Source organism: Corvus kubaryi, unplaced genomic scaffold (assembly GCF_017639235.1).
Source record: "Corvus kubaryi isolate FWS band 111438036 unplaced genomic scaffold, C.kubaryi_AGA036_p1.0 37256, whole genome shotgun sequence".
Lineage (NCBI taxonomy): Eukaryota > Metazoa > Chordata > Aves > Passeriformes > Corvidae > Corvus > Corvus kubaryi.
Genome location: NW_024581076.1, coordinates 3,368,621 through 3,387,584, shown reverse-complemented (window position 1 = coordinate 3,387,584; position 18,964 = coordinate 3,368,621). Strand labels below are relative to the sequence as shown.

Below are 18,964 nucleotides of genomic sequence, written 5' to 3'. Positions count from 1 at the left end.
CATATATGCAACTAGGCAAGCATAGAATTACAAAACATAAATTTGCCCTTTCTAGCTTTTTCCTCTGTTTCCAGTCAATGGCAAAGATCCATCACATTATATTTTATGTGTGTAGGCTCACAATGGATAAACTGCAGCAATCCACTGCTGTGGCCATTTGAAACCTAAAGATGCATTTCCTTCAGGTCAGAAGACAGGTTTTGAAGATGTGAGGACCTGTACGATGTATGAGGGCAACAGCCTTTCAAGAAGTTCAAGCTAGTATGTTACTACACCACATCAATACCATCGTCGATCTACAGAGGCTTCCCATACGAGAACAAGTCAGGTTTAAATTGTCTTGTCTCTTTTATTTCTTAGGACAAGGCCAGCACAGTCCAGGCTCACACAAGAACATCCTACAGGATGAATTCCATGTAGGATAATCCCTCCAACAAAAAATCAAGTTTTCTAATCGTAGTTGTCTGTGTAAGAGATAAATCTACCCGAAGGGTTTACCCAAAATACAGATATCACTTATCTCAAGCTGGAGCAGTTTCTCCAAAGTTGCAATGTTTGGTATGAAGCATTTGCAAGCTGTAATTTGAACAGTATTTCCAGCAAAATAAACACTTCAAGTCAGAGGGATTTAGGAAGAAGTTTTATGAAAGACTAGTCTATACTGTAAGATTCTAAATCTTGAATGAAAATACCCACTTCAAAATAATACAGCATTTAAAATGAAACATGCCACTATTTGTAGACCTAACATTAGCAGAGTAAAAATACTGCTAAATACCTGAAGTGGAGGGGAGGGGTGAATGGAGAAACCTTAAAATGAACCTCAAGCTATAATCCTAAATGTGCATCACAGTTCATTTGATCTCACAGCGAGCTATTCACAAATTCTTTGAGTCAGTAATTTGAAATGACTGTTAGTCAACAGATTATGCAGAGCCAAACATGTTATGACTTTGAATAAAAACCTTCCTACAAGTCTGAACAGACTACTTCCTCCCACAGGAGACAGCTTTTAATCTTCAACTTTTACTAGACTTGCCATTTAAGGAAAGATTCATTTACAGCTGTGGTTCTTGGCATAGACAGATGTTCAAAATAAACTATTACATATACCAAACAGAATTTTAAATCAAATTTCTTTCCTCTAGTAGCTACTCCTACAAACCTGTTAAGAAAGGGATCAGAACTATTTGTAGTCATTGTTCTCAGTTCCTGAGACATTCCAGGAGATGACACGGGGTTTTGAGATCCACCATCTTGTTCCATTGTTGGAAGCTGGCTACGGAGAGCCAATTCCTAGAACAGCAGGAGAGGGAGAAAGCAAGATTAAGTTAGGCATTTGAATGCACTTTTTGGATACATAAATACATGACATTATGGATAACTGATGCTTTTACTGCTTCCAGTTACAAGAGTTAAATGAAATTAAACTAAAGTTTCTGAGGATAAAGCAAGAATCTGTACTGCCTTCAATGAAAATGCAAGTTCCACCAGCCATGCCTGACATTACAGAGACTGCACTGTACATGTATTCATGGATATAAACATCTGTATGTTTACACAAATATTTTCTAGTTCACTTCAGTATCCTTCTACACTTAAACCAAACCAAGAATTGTTAATACTATCTGACCCCGAAGATAACCTGTTTAGCTCTGCTAAATAGCATTTTATCCCCATTTCTTTTAAATTCTGATTTAGTTCCTGGCTTCCTTTGTACCTTTCTTGTTTCAGTCAGCAAACTTTCAAGTCTTTCCCTAAAAGTTCCCATTCACTCCTTCTGTTAGAGGCATGCATTTGAAGTTTCTGACTGATCAAATCAGTGATTAGTTCCATAAGTAAATCTCAAAGCTCTTCAAATTCCGAGTAATTTCTTAGTAAGACCAAGACACTGCACTTCGGAAGCTACAAAATTAAATTGCATAAAATTTTTTACACATCTGAATGTTCACCAGCTTGAATCAAACCATCCATAAAGCTTGTAATTACTAATTAATGAAAGCAAGTTTTAACATAAAATACATTAAATTAAAGGTGGATGGAAATAAGCAACATTAAGTGGTATTTCCAGTGACCCCTCTCCCCTTTTTAAACAACTAATCCATGAGTTATGCATGTGAAAATACAGTAATTTTCTTCAAGCAACTCTATTCCAACATCATCAATGTCTCACCAAGACTGAGCTTTGTTAATGTCAAGACTTGTAAATCCATTGACTATCTTGTTACTGTTATTGGTAGTACATGACTTCCAGATGGTGCCTGGGAAAATAATATCAGGCAAAACCAATCCTGTCAGTCTTGACGATAGTCAGTATTTCTCACTTGTAAAATGAGAGATCATCCATTTTCATGATAAGCCTAAGGACTACTGTACTGTAGTCTTGTAATACATAAAAATAACTTTTCCCCAATTCTTCGAAGTGATTTCTTTTTAAGAAATTCTAAGGTTATTTAATTTTATTTCCAGCAGACTGTGCATTGAAGCTTCTCTACTGCCTAATTTTCTTTTCTAATCTGCTTCAGTCCCACTCCTATTCTATACATTCCTTTAAGTTTTATGTCATGTACTAGAAAATCTTCTCACTACAGTTGATTAGATCTTTGCAGAAAGTGTACAAGCATACCATTGGTTTTTGTGTTCATCACACCCAATTACTACTTCAAGTAAACCCAGCCCTCTGCTCATCACCACTTACTTGGCCACTGTTGTAACAAACAGTAATAATACTCCATCCGCGTTTTCAGAGCACAGGATGTTAGCCATCTTTTAATAATTTCTAAAGGCCTATCCATATGATTTTCATTTGCTTATGTAATAAACCCAGGTGCAAAGCCTATATAATGACATCTTATTTCACAGCTAAGTTTGCAACCTTGTATCAGTCACAAGTTACCTGATATACAGGTAGACTCATCCATTTGAAAAAAAGAAAGGAAAAAGCATTCTTTGTTGGAATGCTTCCCAAACAGTGATCTGAAGAAGGCAGGAGGTCTTAGAGCAGCCATCCCAGAGATGGCTCAAGAACTGCTCACCCATGTGCTCTGTCCTTTTCCCCTTCCTTCTTGGTTTGATCTGTACATTACATCTTTATTTCTTTGGGCTGCAGTCCCTGACTTGGATGAAGAGGAAGAGCCCAAGTGCCAGCAGACAGCTGAAGAGGCTTAATCACACACCAGTGCCACAAAGAGTGGTAACAAAGCAAAACCTACATGGAGTCATTTCTGTATATAAACTAAAGAGACATTTTATCTCCTTTGCGTGGTCTTTCCAATCAGCACTGCCTCCCGATTCAATAGTTGTGAGGAAGGTAAGAATTCCATACAGATCCCCTTTTCAAGAGCTACTGACACCGGGAAAGAAAAAAACCCACAATTTGTCTTCTTTAATTGTTACTTTAAGAAAAAAAAGTCAGTACAAAGAAAAAAGAAATTTGGTAAAACAGAGGAGTTACCTTTGTATTCTTCTAAATCCTCAGAGTGTAGGAGAGGCTGAAGTTTCATCAATACATGAACTTAAATAGTATGGTAAAAATAAATGTAGTTCAAGACACTACCCAGCTAAAACCAAAAAAATCTCGTTTCACTAAAGGCCCACTAAAAAGAGATGTATTAAACCAGGAGAGAGAACTGTATTTTGCCCATTCTTTGGCATGTACTATGTACTGAAACTAGTATTTTTAAAATTAGTACTACTTTTATCCTTGTTTCAACAACATTGCTAAGAAATGCAAAACTGCAACTATTTTTAACTACTTGCAAGTAGCATTACTGCTACTTTTTCAGGAGTCAGAAGCACTTTCCCCTCAAAAGAATGTTATTACTCATCTAAGTAATAAATTTATGTCATTCTGGGAGTCTGAAAGAGAAAAGAATTACCAAAAAAGACGAGCTATTGAAAAACAAATACAGGGCAATTTTTAATCATTCTCCAAGATAAGCTAAGTTTCCTGAAGGCCTAAAGAGTGTGTTAAGACTATTTTTCCTAAGAGGTGTATATAATGGAAGCTGAAGTTGTGTTGCTTGAAGAACGGTCTTTTCATTTCTCCTTCCTTATAAACCTGTTTTGCAATAAAAAAAGTTGTGTGTTTGCTATACTTAAAAAAATGTATGGGAGTGTCCAAGCCTCTCCCAGCTCCAAACAGAGCAATGTGAACTCTAGGCTTTTAATTCATGCTTTAAAATATATCCTTCATTAGAAGTATTTGAAGTCTGGAGGCAAAAATAAAACTATGACAAAATCCTGGCTTAGATTTCTATGAATTGATCTCATCATATTTTTAAAGTATGTTAAACTTGTTTTAAGTATCTCTGGGAAAATAAAAGTTTAGTATTCCTATTGTTAGCACAAAAGCTGAATTTTGGTTATTACACAGAGACCAAAATGATCTGTCATCTTAAATAATTTTAAAAATAATGTCAGCACTGTGTAATTTATCTGGCTGACTTCATCCACAATTTTTTTTGATAATTGCATACAGATTAAGTTTTACATGAAGTTAGTTACAGGTAATTCACACCATGTCCAAATTAACTTTATAAAACTACCCTTTTTAGAGCATTTTTATCTTTACAGGCTTTTGAGGAAAGGCAGATGACTTGTGCAACTCACATTCTTACTGTATTAAACCTATGATATGCTACTCAATTTGACTTGATATATCCTGATAATTTGTTTTGTAAATTTACTTTAAAAGTGCCAATTGTAACATTTCTGCTGCCAACCAGGGCTCGACTTTCAAATGATCTGGCTTTCCTGGGATAGGAGAGAAGTCTTAGGGGAAAGAGAAGACCACAACACTTATGGGTAGACTTACAGCACCAGTTGCTTCTTCAGATTAAGTGTTTGCACTCTTGTGAGGGCCACAAAGTTACACCACATGTACAAAAGAAAGAGGGAAGACACGTGGACAGATGAACACAAATGAACTCAGCTATGAGGAGTTAAGGCAATTTGTGAACACTAAGGGGAACACGTACCATTCACTGCTTCAATCATGACAACCAGCATAGCCAGTGAATGCAGTTCTGATTTACTATATAGACTTTTAAACAAGGTATTTATCCATAAAGAGCTACATACATGAGCAAGCAATACAATTATTTTGTGGATCTGTAAAGCTTAGAAACAAGCTAAAAACAAGCAGCAGATACAGAATGAGCAAGCATATACAGAGGAACTTGTCTCATAAATGTGTAGTATGCTGATCTTACTAGCAAATACTCTAATATTAGCAGCAGATAAATAAGAAATCTTCCATTCTTAGCACAAGAAAGTAGTCCGCACAACATCCAAGAATAATGCCATCAGTACCTCGACATTATTTGCCTCTATTTCTTTCCACAGCACACTGTAAGGGAAGAAATCTGTTACTTAACATCTGTTCAATTTTGTGATAGATACAAAACTCCATTGACATCTGCTCTACGTGAGAAATTGTTGACAACCAAATGCTAACTGCAGGAAAATGGAAGGAGAACTAGTGGGGATGGAGTGAACGTCAAGTCATTCAAACTTTTAACTAAGACAGACAGGCATCTTTAAGGTTTCACAAATAACTGATGATGATGAGTACAAGTAACTGAACAGATGCTCAGTGTTTTCAAATTTCCTGGATGTATCAACAGTTCTTGCTTATACCCAGTAAGTCTGAAAGCTGGAATTTTTGCTACAGGTACCTTTGACATTTTTAGAATTACAGTAGAATATATCCTCATTCAAACAAGAAGAGTCTCTTACAGTGCTTGCTATAAAAATTGAAGTTGAGCAATTATTTCCTCTTTCCAGAAGGTGCTAAGGATTCCATACGTAACACCTGGAGCATTAGTGTCATTACAGGATACTACAGTAGCACGGCAGAGAGAAAAAACCTGGCAGGGACACTATGGGTACTCAGTACCAAAAAAACCTGACTGTAGATGTCAATACAACCATGGTGCTGTATCCAGGCTACATAGCGAAAGATGTCAAGAAGGATGAGCATGTTGGGCTAGATGACCTCTATCAGTCCCTTCTAACCTAGTGATTGCTTGACATGAAAAGCTCAGAGATCCAGTTAAAAGTTAAGGAACATTTCTCAGATGTTTTTAAGCCATCTAAACCAGAGACTTCATTAGAGGCAAGCTTCAAGAACACCGGTGTTACATAATTTCTTTACAAACGAAGGACCTTGGCAATCCCTCTCTAAAACAGACTTAGCCTTCCCAGAATTAAGAGAACTGAACATATGAAGATTTAATTTTTAGTATTCCTTAAAAGAACTTCTAAAATTTAGCAAGAGAAGCTATTACTCTGCAACCAAGCACAACTTTATCATCAGGAACGAAGATAATTTCTCCAAACTTCATTAATTTTATTCAAAAAAAAGACAGACCTGTCAGAAAGAAAAAGTTGAACAAAGAAATTTTTATTTTCTATACGTTTTTCAGATTCAGTAGGTCAACTGTGACCTGATCAGATGTACAGATTGGGACTTCAATAACAGCATCATCAGAGAAGACAGACTACATTTGCCTCTACAGTACAAGGCCTCAAGAAGCATTTAGAGAACCAGAACCCAGAAGCAGTTCTCTGAGCACTTTCTTCCACCTGTGGCTACTCATTACATTACTGAGGTGACATGAAAACACAAAAAATACATTTAGATGGTACAACACTAATAATCTAATATTATAGAACTTTAAAGGTGACATGGTTGCCCACTCTTCTACCCAACAGATCACTCAAACACAGCTTGACTCATTAGCAAGTGTGGACTAATAAAATTGATCCCAGGCAGGAGGTATGGTAGGAAGCAAGTTTAAATATAAATGGAATCCTGATTTTTCTATGAATCCTTTCATCAGTTCCCATCCCAAATAAAGCAGAGTGACCACTACATATACATTTAATGAATTATCAATACAGTCCCCTTGAGTTTTCGCAATTTTTTAGGATTTAAAGCCATAATTTCAAGAAGTTCCAAAAACCTCATCTGACAGAGTTAAGTATGAAACTGGTAACAAACTTCTCCATTTCCTGTATCTTTTTGAATTGGCAACAGGAAGAAGTTAGTGGAAGAGTGAACAATGGTATGACAGGGCTTCAGGCATAGAAGAAAACACAGAATACACTTTTGGCATTCAGTAAGAAAAACATCCCTTATGAACAACCTAATTATGCCAGAAGATAAGGTGTTTTCAACTGGTGTGGAGGAATCCTCCTTTATTTATTCTCTTGTATACCCACAATTCTTGAGGACTTTTTTTTTCTCTTCCAGAATAGGATCAAATATTGATTGATAAGATCATTATGTGGTTAATGCTTTGTAAATGAATCAAGTGACTACATCTCAGTTAAAATACTTCTGTTTAAGAGCTGCTCTGGTATTCCCAAACAAGAAAGTATTTTTTCCAGGGTGTCAGCACTAAAGTCTGAGGTTCCTATTTCTCAGAACTAGTAACATACAAATTTTGTGGTACTCTTCAGAATGCAACAGTACACCAGTACTCATGGCTTCGAAACAGAGGATACTTTCTTTTATTCTGTTTTTCTTGCCTAGTGCATACAGAGGTTTTTCTTAAAAAACAAAGTACAGTACAAGCCTGTATAAATATTGTACTAAGAACCGGTAGATTAAAACACTGTTGGCAATAGTAAACATGAAGTTCTCTGAATATATCCATAAATCCACCCTTCCAGAGTTCATTCTATATTCAATTTCTTTAGAGACTGAAAGAAGATCACATTAAGCTGCTTATTTTGCTTCACATTTTGAACAATTTTATTTTGGTCTGAGCTTGAAAGGCTTTTCATAATTGTTGTTTCCTATACAGAAAATGTATCTGTGCAAGAGCCAGTTAAATGTCAAAACAGAAAAACTACATACTATATCTGCATAGCAATTATTTTGTTAGTCTATTAAGTAATTCTGTTACACTATGCATGCTTAAAAATCGTAACTATTTCAAGTGACTTAATTAACTGATAACATTTATCCTTCTTTAAGATCATACCTGCTTAAACAAACTGATAAGAACATTTATACGAACAGTACTTAAAAGTCAGCAACTACTACCTTAGATAGTTTGCTTTAAATAAACATCTTGATGACATCAGGACTGGAACAGCAGTATCCTCAAGAATGCTAAACAAGAACGTTGTTTCCAATGTAAAAAAATGTGCAATGAATTCCTCGTTTGCTCTTAGATATTGATATAAAGTTGTGGCAATGCAGCACTCCTAAAAACAGTGTTAGGGCCATGACCAGAAAAGTAGTTCAAAAATGTGCATGGCAGAGCTTGGTTTTTGGCTTGTTTTTTTCTTTTTTAGAATGCTTTCATGTAGCAAAAAGTTCCCTGCTAGCCTAATTTAATGCTTTCATTTTTCTAATTATGCTGAAACATCAGTTAAGAGCCTACCTGATGTTTTGGAGAATTTGCTGTGCTGGGATTGATATTCCGCAATGCCTAAGAGTAAAAATAAGACGGATAAAAATTACTTTAGCTGCACGGTTTACCTATGCAGGCTGTCTTATAAATACCATCTTGTAGTATCAAGCCCCCGAGACAGGCCAGATGAGACAGGATAAGGGAGTTAAGAAACTGTGAAAATCATGACACAGTGAAACAAAACTCACAGATTTACCAAGGATGCATATTTGATAGATAAGCTTAATGACTAAGGAGAACAACATGAAGAGAACTGGTTGTAACCTGGTCCAAAGTTAGTCAGGTTCTCAATGACAACTGAGGCAAGAAGACAATTAGAAGGCCTACCTAGAAGCATGCTAGCACAGGGTAAAATATCTGTTTGTGGATTAATTGCAAAGCAGGAACAGCAGAAGCCCAGGTGCTTAAGCGGAGAGAAAGTCCTGATGCCACCTTTGCAATGTATTCTTACCTAGAGTGCTATAAAAAGTAATGGCTGTAAAGATGACCCATCTTACACCAAGAGATGCTGAAGATTCCTACAAAACAGTCCTTGACTACAAAGGGGATAACGGGAGTCAGATTCCAGGACAGAATACTGCAGGTGATGAAGAAAGAGAAAAGCTGTCTTTGAGGACATTAGGGTATTATCCTCTTCTGATACAAGGCCCATCACCCAAAGTGAAAAGGGAAAGATTTTAGAAGGTTTTCCTCAAAGGAAAGATTAGTGCTTTTTCTGGCAGCGTCAAAGACCCAAAGAAATATCCTAAGTATCTAGCACAGATGGTAGTAACTCTTAGAACATTCAGATTGAACAATCGAAGCAGAAGGCTTAGAGTCAAAAGGAGATCAAGCCCGAATGCCAATCCAGAGATTGCAAAGTCCAGTCCTACACTTTCATATTTGCTACAGCCATATCCATTATAGTAGAAAATACTGAAAGGCATAACTTGCAGCCTTATTATGAAATTCTTCAGCATAAGAAAACCACAGGTTCAAAATGCAGCACAAGTTATTCAGTTGTTCCATGCTCACTCCACTGTCGAAACAGGTAAGATTTTGGCAAAAAGGCATCTCCTTAATGTATCTTATATAAACCTTAAAAATACTTCAAAATCCTACAGACTGCAAACAGGTTCTAAAACTGAAGACTTTCCTCCACTTAAAAGGGAGAACTAAAATAGCTGTGGGAAATAACTTTTTGCATGACTTGGAACTCAGCGAATATGAAATCTATTCTCAGGAGGAATATTCAATCACATCAGCAGTGCATGTTGTCATCCTTACAGTTTATGAAGCCTGCTCTTTAAGAGCATTGTTAGAGGAAGGAAAGCAAAATCCTTCAGTCTAAAAAATCAGATACTTTCACCACCAAGCTGATACCAGTAAGAGAACGAATTCAGACGTTTTTAGATCTCAAAGCTTTTTGTACAGTCACTGGTCTTTAAGACTCACTGAAACAGCAACTTAGAAAAATCAAAATGTAACATACAAAAGAAATAGTGGAAGTAGGTGTCTAACCTGTGGCCTCACCTGCCGAAGCAGTTCTTGATGCTTCAGTCTCAGCCTTTCTTTCTCCATCTGTAGCTGCTGAAGTCTCATCTGTTGCTGCTGATTGGAGCTACTCCCACCCATCACACCACCCTGGGGACTCTGAGGAGCCAGAGGAGGTGGCTGTTTAACTGGAGCACTTTGGCTGATTCGCTGATTCATGGCTAAGGAACCAAAACAATAAACATTTAATAATTAAATTCAAACAAACACATGCAAGGAAAGTATTATCCATAAAAGTTATACATTAAAAAAATTACAAAATTACAAGGCATGACAGTACAAAACATGCAGTTACACTGATGTTTAGAGTGTGAAATGTATGCTCACGTGTGAGCAATCGATGTGTGTAAAATTAAGGCAATAGTCTCATGTTTAAGGTCACATACATGTTCTAAAAGCTTCCAAAAAGAGTTAAATGTGCTAACTGGTGAAAAATTCAAAAGCAGTAGTAAAATATTTCAAGTTGAATTAGAAGGATCTCTCTTTTTTCTAATAAACTATTCTCACTTCAGACACAAATAGTAAATAACTTGTTTTATTCATGTGAAATCTTAAGATTCATTGAACTTGAGAACACACAGAATGACAAAATGGATCATCTCACTTATATGGAAAACCATTAAAGGTTACCCACTGTGGTGCAAGGTCATGCAACGAGCATTCACATCCTCATCACATCAAGATTTTAGTGTTAGAGACTTAATTTGGAGCTTCTTGACAGGCAAAATTAAGAGTTGGTACAGAAGAGGCAGATAAATTATACAGCCATAAATACTAACATCAACATAGGAAACATTTTGCTAGTGCTTCATTTTCTTTTACCCCTCAGAACTATGCAATGCAATTTTCCCAGCGAGTGGAGAAGAAAAGATGTCACCTTGTACGCATAACGCACAATGAGAACCCATCTTCCCTTCCCCCATAAAAGCAAGGCCTAAAACAATTTTGTTTTGTAAAATAATACACGACTGGGATGCATCTACTTGACAGGCCTGATTTCTCCCTCACATGAGACCAATATGGTTAAAGTCAACAGAGGCACTAGAGTTCCCAGAGTGAAACAGAGGGTGGGAAATGCTGACTGTATTGCAAGGCACTATTTTCAGGGGCTTTCAGTTTGGAATTAGCTCTCCATCATGTTGTCTGTAACAGACTGAATCTGTTAACATTCACAGTATTCTGCAGAATGCAATTGCTGAAGCAGTGATGCGAGAATGGTAGGGATTTTTTTTTCCTGGGAATGAGGATTATGGTTTACAGAAACTAAGAAAAAAAAAAAAGGAGAGATCTTCTTTTAGGATGACAGGGTGATCTGAGGCAAAAAAACCCCATCTGTAGAATTAGTTTGAATTAATGTTTTCATCATATAGAGGACTCCTGGAATACTAATATTTCTAACTACCATAACAAAGGAAAATTCTCTCATAAAAAAATCTGTATCATCTTTTCACTGAAAAGCCCCTCAGTCTCCACTGTCTTTTGAGTGTTCAATTTAAGGTACAGTAGTGCTGTTCTTCTGTTCCAAAAAAGCCTACAAATATTTATCACATAATACTAAACCAGTTAGAGACCCAGCTCTGCAGTCTAGCCTTTCAACTAATCCACTGGTCCAGCACAGACTCAACAGTCTAATGGGCAGAAAGGTCACATTTTCATGAGTCCAGTTAACATAAAATGCCGTCAAACAGCTTAAAGTGATTTGAAACAGTATTTTATTACTTGTGAAAGATTCCTAATAAGACAGAACTTCCTGTAAAGGTAAGCAAACCCGTGAAATAGGAATAGAAACCGGATCCCAGTATCAAGCAGAAACAACAGAGTGAATGCCTAGGGCTGCAGTTCAGCTCCAATCCACAAGTCTCATCCCGGCCCAAAATGAAAAAAAAAAATAGTGGGAAAATGACATTCTTGTGGATCAAAGCCTAAAATCAAGCAGTTGATGTTACGAGATATCCAGCACCACGTCACCATCAGAACTGAACTTCAGGAAGGAAGGTGACCAGAGTGAGCCAATTAACCAGCTTTGCCACAAGAGCTGTGGTCTCTGGGCCGGTGACAGGACGACTGGCCCCAAGACACTAGAAAGTGTTAAGCAAAAATTCTAACAGCATCAACAACAGTCCTGTAAGGATGTGGGGAGTGAACATTTAACTACAAGCACCAGGAGCTCCACTGAGCAATATCTGCTGGAAGCCTGACTACCTACATTTACCAAAGCTGAAGCTCGAGAAAACAATGCAAAAAGCAAAGCAGCCCATGTAGCAGTTTTATACAAGCTAGACATGACACTGCTGGAGTAGGGAATAGATCTCCCCCTTTCTCTCTCTTCAGATCTGGAACCAGGACCATGCCTTTTGCTTTATAGATCTTACCCTCTTTCACCTTAAAAGCAGAAATGAAGGGGTTAGTAGGGGACAACAGGAAACAGCCTTCTCCTGCTTTTCGTTAATTCTACAACCCTATCTGAAGTCTGTACTACCCCTCAGAAGTTCCAGGCTTCAAAACCCGCTATTAAACAAGATGGAAGGTCAATTACAGGGTAAAGTCAAGAGGGAGAAAAATTAGAAAATTACAATCACCTGAAATGAACATATTTAAGTTAAAAGCAAACTAGCTTGTAAAATTTAAGTACCCAAAGCTGGAAAATGTCAATTTTCTTTTGGTTAAAAAAGCTGCCTTTATAGTCTAGTCCCAAATTATATATATAATCATGGTTTCAGAGTCCTACCTCAGTGCAGTTCACAGCCAAGTCATGTTACAGATAACCTCATAAAAATTTAACAGTGTCTAACCTTAGTTAAACACTTCAGTGCAATATCACTAACATTCCTTCAACATGTCAAGAATTTGTTTTTCCTGCATGCACCATACAAGTATCTCTTTTCCACAAATAGGTGGCTTTGTACTTCTTGCTCCTCTTATTTTATATACGCGTATCCTTCTGACAGCTGCCTGTATTATTCCTGTTCTCTCCAACCACTGTTGGCTCCATTCTTCTCATCTACTGACTTTGCAATTTTAACTTTAAGAAAGAAACCATGTTTCTCTGATGTTTTTCATTTTATTCCCTCATCGTAGATCCCCAAAATGTCTTCTAATGTCCATTTTGAAAGTATTATTTCTAAATAAAAGTATATCTAAACCAGGAATATCATACAATACTGAGACTTTGGTGTATACTTAAAATTCATCAATAAATATTACGGGATAACTTAATGAGATGGTTTGGTAACTATTTGGAAACTGAATTTAAAATTCCAGTTTCTAAATTATTATTATTATTCACACATCCATTGAAAGGATCTTTCTGAACATTTTATAATTTCAAGAATGAAAGTGCAAAAGACTTCAAATTGGTAAGATTTTAAACTGTCCTCAGAACAGATCATGGAGATGTTTTTATACGAGCAAACTATTTTTAACCATGAAATTAAACTAAAAGTTAGGATATTAGAAGAAGATGCTGCTAACTGAATTTTACTGACATAACATATCCAAGTGAAGAACCAGCGAAAAAACCACAACAGGAGTATCAATGATTTTCATACACCTTGGTGATTACACAAGTGTGCTATCTCTTCAAGAGAAACTGAAAGAAGAATGTAATTATCTATAATTTCCAACACAATATTTAATGAAAAGAGGGGGGAAACACATCTTGTTTCAAGAGACAGGAAAAAACAGAGGGTTTTAAAGCCCCTTTGGGGTTGAGGTTTTTTTGCTTGCTTATTTTGTGGGTGGGTTTTTTTTCTTTTTACATTCCAATTCTCCATTACTTACCAGGACACGACTGCAGAAATCTGCACTCTAAAGAATATGCTTATCAATGTGATCACAGATAGCAGATTTTATTTTTTCCACACCTCGTGCATTTGTAGTGATCCTGACATGCATAGGTCTTTCTAAGTACTTTGAATTCAAAGGCGAAGAGCTTCATTTTATCTGTTAGCTAGGACTTACTAGTTTTCTAATGCATCCTGTTCCTCACCTTCCATGGCTATGGAAAGCATTTAAATAAGGGGCTCTGCACCCACACAGCAGAGGCTGCAAAGACCTCACAGGCAGAGCAGGAACAAACAAGTCTTTGTTTCTAGAAGAGGGGGATTTGAGGGAGGAGGAGGGGTAGATAAGTTAAAAAACATGGGCAACTTCAGACAATAAAAAAGATCTTGTCCTAAAACATGGCTTCACCATCTGCAGGATACAGTCAATTGCAATTGCTGCAATAAGTTTTTGAGAAGAGAAAATTACTGGTCTTCAAATGCTACACATTAAATGTTCTACTGTCAACAGCAGAAATGTCTCTTCTGTACTGTACCAGACAATAGCTGACAATTCCTGAAAAAAGTTTAGACTGCTGTCTACATACATGAAAAAAAACCAAACAGCCAAAACCCAAAAAACAAAAGCAAGAGAGAGAAACAATTACCAGGCATTGGTGCTAGAGAGAAAAGGCCAACAAATTGTGAACAACTCAAACAAAAAAGGATAATTTCTCTCCCAAGATCCTCTGTCAGCTGAGAATCCTAAGTCCCAGGGCAGTGACAGTTTGCAGTAACACAGCACCTCTCTCCTATGCAAAATTACATCCAGAGATTGCACCCTTAATGATTAGTAGACACGGGAATGTTTGATGTTTTTTCTTTCCTACTTATAATTTCACCCTTCAAAGCTAAACCTAATTTTAATCTGCAATTTGAAGACATTTTTTATTTGAATAAACAACAACAAAAAAGCTCAGGATGTGAGCATACTAGAGCTGACTGTCCTTGCTAATAAGAATCAATGTTTTCATTGGGGGAACTAAAAAAAAAGAACTTGTCCCCTTCAGCTTCATTTTGAAACTAGACAGCTACTGTGCATCACTTTTGGCTATAGTCAGGTTTTTACCTGGTGCTAGTTTGCAACACTACAACAAAGGCAAAAATCCTCTTTGATTACATTTAAAAGAGCTGTGAAGAAAAAAAAAATACCAGCAGAATTTGAAAGAGTCTTGGAAGTAATAAAAACATGTTCCAAGGGGCTTTTTAAGAAAGGCTTGCTACAACAATTTGTTGTTTAATCAGGATATAAGTCATGTATCTGGATTGTATTCTTTATAACGTATTGCTATATTACTCTAAGGAAATCCCAGTTGCAGTTTCATAATGCCGCTGTTATAAAACAACCTAAAAATTAGCACAATAAACTATTCCATTGCTTTCAGTCTCTGATTAATCTGACAATCCTGGATCTTAGAGTATGGGAGAAACCTCAAAGAGACTGTTCTCTGGGCTAATTTTGCTGCTTTAAGTGTACAAAAAAATCTTAGTGTCTTAGCCAGGCAAAAGAAATATTCACAGACTCCTGAGCTGAACTTTTGATTAAAGCAAGATATAGCCAATGAAAATACTATTACAGAAGCATGTCCAAACTACAGACTGGTTACACTGCACTTATCAACTCGTTTAATTCAAATTAAATTAGTATTTTCCTTTTTGTTTTACTACCAGTACTGCACCTGCTGATTAAAACAATATAAATTAAGTTTCTTTTTCTTTGATAAATCTGCCATTGTTTTTGAAGTCTTTCTGTATTGTAAAATGTAGATGTGCAATAGCCGGACTGACTTGAGCACCATTAAGACTCTACAATGTGTACAGACAGACTCTTGAATTGCTGGTAACTAAACCAGAGTAAAATGCTGTGTCAGTTCTTTTCCCCCCATAGCAGTAAACAGCAGTATTTATAAAGCACTTTCACTCAATGTATGCCAGTTTCAGAAGAACTAAAATATTCTGGCCAGCCAGAAAAGCAAATATCAATGATATTCAGCAGTAAAGTAAGTTAAGTAAGTAGCTTTTAGGAACTTCTGCTCAGTGCACACAGATAAAACAAAACACTTTAAATAAGGGGCTCTTACTAAAACTCTCTTAGAAGTCTTTAAATAAATCTTTTCCACTTTCTAAAAAGAAATCAGTTTTAATTTTGAAGTCTAAACAAGTTTTGAATTACTGACACCGTAAGTATTAGTACTACAGAACTATGTAAGACATACTGCATTGGAGAGATTATGAGAAGAAACCTGAACTAATGTTATTTAAATTTCAATTCTGTGTATGAAACACTGATGACTACAGTAAGTGCAGGGATCTGAGCTCACCAAGGCCCCAAATGTCTGTCCACTGAATCTCTGGCAACATGTATTTAATAAAAGCTAGTCCACATTTTAGACCAAAGTTTAATCAGTGAAGAGTCTACATAAGGCTATTAGCTGTGAACAGTTTCACTGTTTAATCACCACATAATACTTCCTTGGGTTAACTAAGCCAGAAGACAAACTTCTTTACAATTTCTTATAAAATAATGTGAAAACTTCTTAAATGCAGGGTTCCTTTAATTTATTTGAGTGGAACAAACCCTGTATATATGTATCTGCATATCTTCATCTTTTTTTTAATCTGTCATAAGACCATTAGAAATGATTAAACAGAAATTACAAAATCCAGTAAAAACTACTGAAAAAAAATCAACAGTATACTGTCAAGAAACATTTCTATGGATAAGAAACTGCAATCATGTTTCAACACGATTGAATTCAAAGACAAAAAAACCAGCTGCATCTTTGAATTTAGAACATATATGATTAGATAGAGAGTATATAATTATTGTGTATACATATATTTATTTAGATTACAGATAATGAATCATGTTCAAAATGATCCACCTTCAACTTTTAACATTAACATTAACATTAAGAGAGAAGTGCAAACTTCTGTATTAGAAGGATATCGTGGAAAAAATGTCCCTTTTAGGAGTTTCACTGTCACAGCTGCTTAGTACAACACTGCAAGCATGCATTATTTTTACTGGCACTCAGACATGATTAGCAATAAATCTCCTTTCTCAAAGGATTAAATTACTCTGAAAACAAAACAAACCCCAAAACAGGTATAAACTTACATAAACCTACTGTCCCGATAAATTCTTAAGAAAAATGTGGGTTTCTCTCTCTAAGTCTAGAAATATTCTACCTAAAGTAGATAACTGCATCCTGACACAATACTTGTGGACAGATTTAGTGATTTCTTCGGTGACCTCTGTTCAGTTAAGAGGTATAAATACATCCTGCTTTCGAACAAACCAAGACTTCACTTTCTGATATAATCATGCACAACAAATAACTATTTATCGTCATTACCATAAGGCAGCATCTGCCTTTTACAAAGGGATGCTTACCACTGAAATTTCATCTGCCTCTGCAGATTCGCAGCATGCTTTGACAGAAGTCACTGGTTCACTGAAAAATGATGCTGCTTCATCTGTACACATCTCTGACACACATACCAAAATACAGAAGTCTTTACCCCATCCTAAGAGATCTCCTAAAACTGTTCTTCTGGAAAAACAGAGACAAGGAAGTGAAAAATCGAATACCACTAGACCTTTTTAGATGAGTCAAATCCTCTTTTGTTTAACAGAGCATGCAAAATAATATGCCACTGCATTTGCAGATCAAAACCACTTGTGGCTCATGCTCTGCTTTTTGTGCAAAAACCTGAAGGCAGATCTGGAACTTAAGAAGTCTAAAATACTATGACCAGACACAAGGTCTGGGCCTTTTTTTTTTTTTGACTAGACAAAGACCAAAACCCAGGTTTGCAGTCTAGAGTTCCAGTTCTATCTTGTCCAAAAATCTGCATCTTGAAGGGCTCCTACAAACTAGCTTGAAGGAACAAATATTAAACAAAGTGCTAGACAGGTAAGGGATGAGAAAGCAACACTGTGGAATAACTCCTTTTCATTTCTGATACTTAAAAATTAGCAGATGCTCTGAAGCTTAAGCTTTTAGTTGAATTTCAAGCTTGTTGTGTGTTTGCTTGCTTTTTGTTTAAATAGAAATTAAAAATACAGGTTTCAATGAAATGTATGTTTTACTTCAGTGTTTCTGAACAAGCTTTTCCCTTTTTCAAAGGTGTAATGTTTTTAGACTACAAAAAATAGGAAGCAGAAAATCCTGGTGTGCATTCTCTATAATCATACTGTCATCATCAGTTTTATTTCATTTCCTAATTATGCCGTCAAACAGCTACTGTACACAGAGCCCCTATGGCACTTTCCATAATGATATTAAACACTGTCTTGCTCATCCCTCATCTAAAATTCCCCCTCATCCAAAATTCATGCAGAACTTCAAAGAACATTAATATAATCTCTAAGTGGGAGTGATAAAGTTGTGGGAGTGATAAAGTTGTGGAAGTGATTTCAACCTGAGGTCACATATTTTGCTTCATACCCCATATCACAGCTCCAAGAATTGAAAGAACAAAAGGAAAGAGACTGGGAGTATGTAACACTGGTATGACCACTAGTTACAAGCCTTTAAAACCCAAGTCTAGAATAAAATAACGAGGAAACTGAAACAATATCTTGTTTTACTCCTATCCCTACAGACACTTGTCTGACTACTCTGCTGGAGTACTAAGGTCTCCACACCAAACGTAATCCAGCAGAGACAAAGAAATCAACTGCCAGTTTCCAGTATTTTCCCACTTCATCTTTGAATTTAACATACTAAGCATCCTCAAAGGGCAAATTATTTAAGGCTGCATTTCAAAACCAAGTGCTATCATTGGCAAACTTAAATAAGAGTTAAAATCCCTCTAATAGTATTTAATACAAAAGCCAATTCTTGGAAACTTATAGCAAAAAAGCTGAACAATTTCAAACTGCAACTGGTACTAGGAAATTTAATTTTATAGAAAAAGCAGATGTTCTTCTACCTCACCAACTCCAGCCACTCAGAACGCATAGCTGACCTGCTTCCTTATCCAGATGTTCTTTGACTATCAAGAAAATGCATTATGTTATCTGAAAGGCTTAAAAATCCAGTAGGATCTGTGAAGACTGACCAATAAACAATAGCAGAAAAGACAAAATGGTCCAAAAGACAAGCTCAACCTGACAGGCCAATTCCTTTAAGGAAAAAACCCTCCTAAAAAAAAAAAAAAAAAAAAAAAAAA

At 36.3% G+C, this 18,964-nt stretch overlaps 1 protein-coding gene across 8 annotated transcripts in view; it reads right to left on the bottom strand.

Moving 5' to 3' along the window:
- The window catches only part of YAP1 (Yes1 associated transcriptional regulator), an 88,311-nt gene that overhangs the window by 8,298 nt on the left and 61,049 nt on the right, over window positions 1-18,964 (bottom strand). For 2 of the 8 annotated variants that reach the window (XM_042023776.1, XM_042023772.1), the window contains 3 exons: window positions 9,930-10,123; window positions 8,400-8,447; window positions 1,166-1,296 (listed from right to left, as the gene is read on the bottom strand). In XM_042023776.1, coding sequence (XP_041879710.1) covers window positions 1,166-1,296; window positions 8,400-8,447; window positions 9,930-10,123 — 373 coding nt within the window. The remainder of the gene's footprint in view (window positions 1-1,165; window positions 1,297-8,399; window positions 8,448-9,929; window positions 10,124-18,964) is intronic. The other 6 variants (XM_042023777.1, XM_042023773.1, XM_042023778.1 and 3 more) reach the window with 3 other exon arrangements.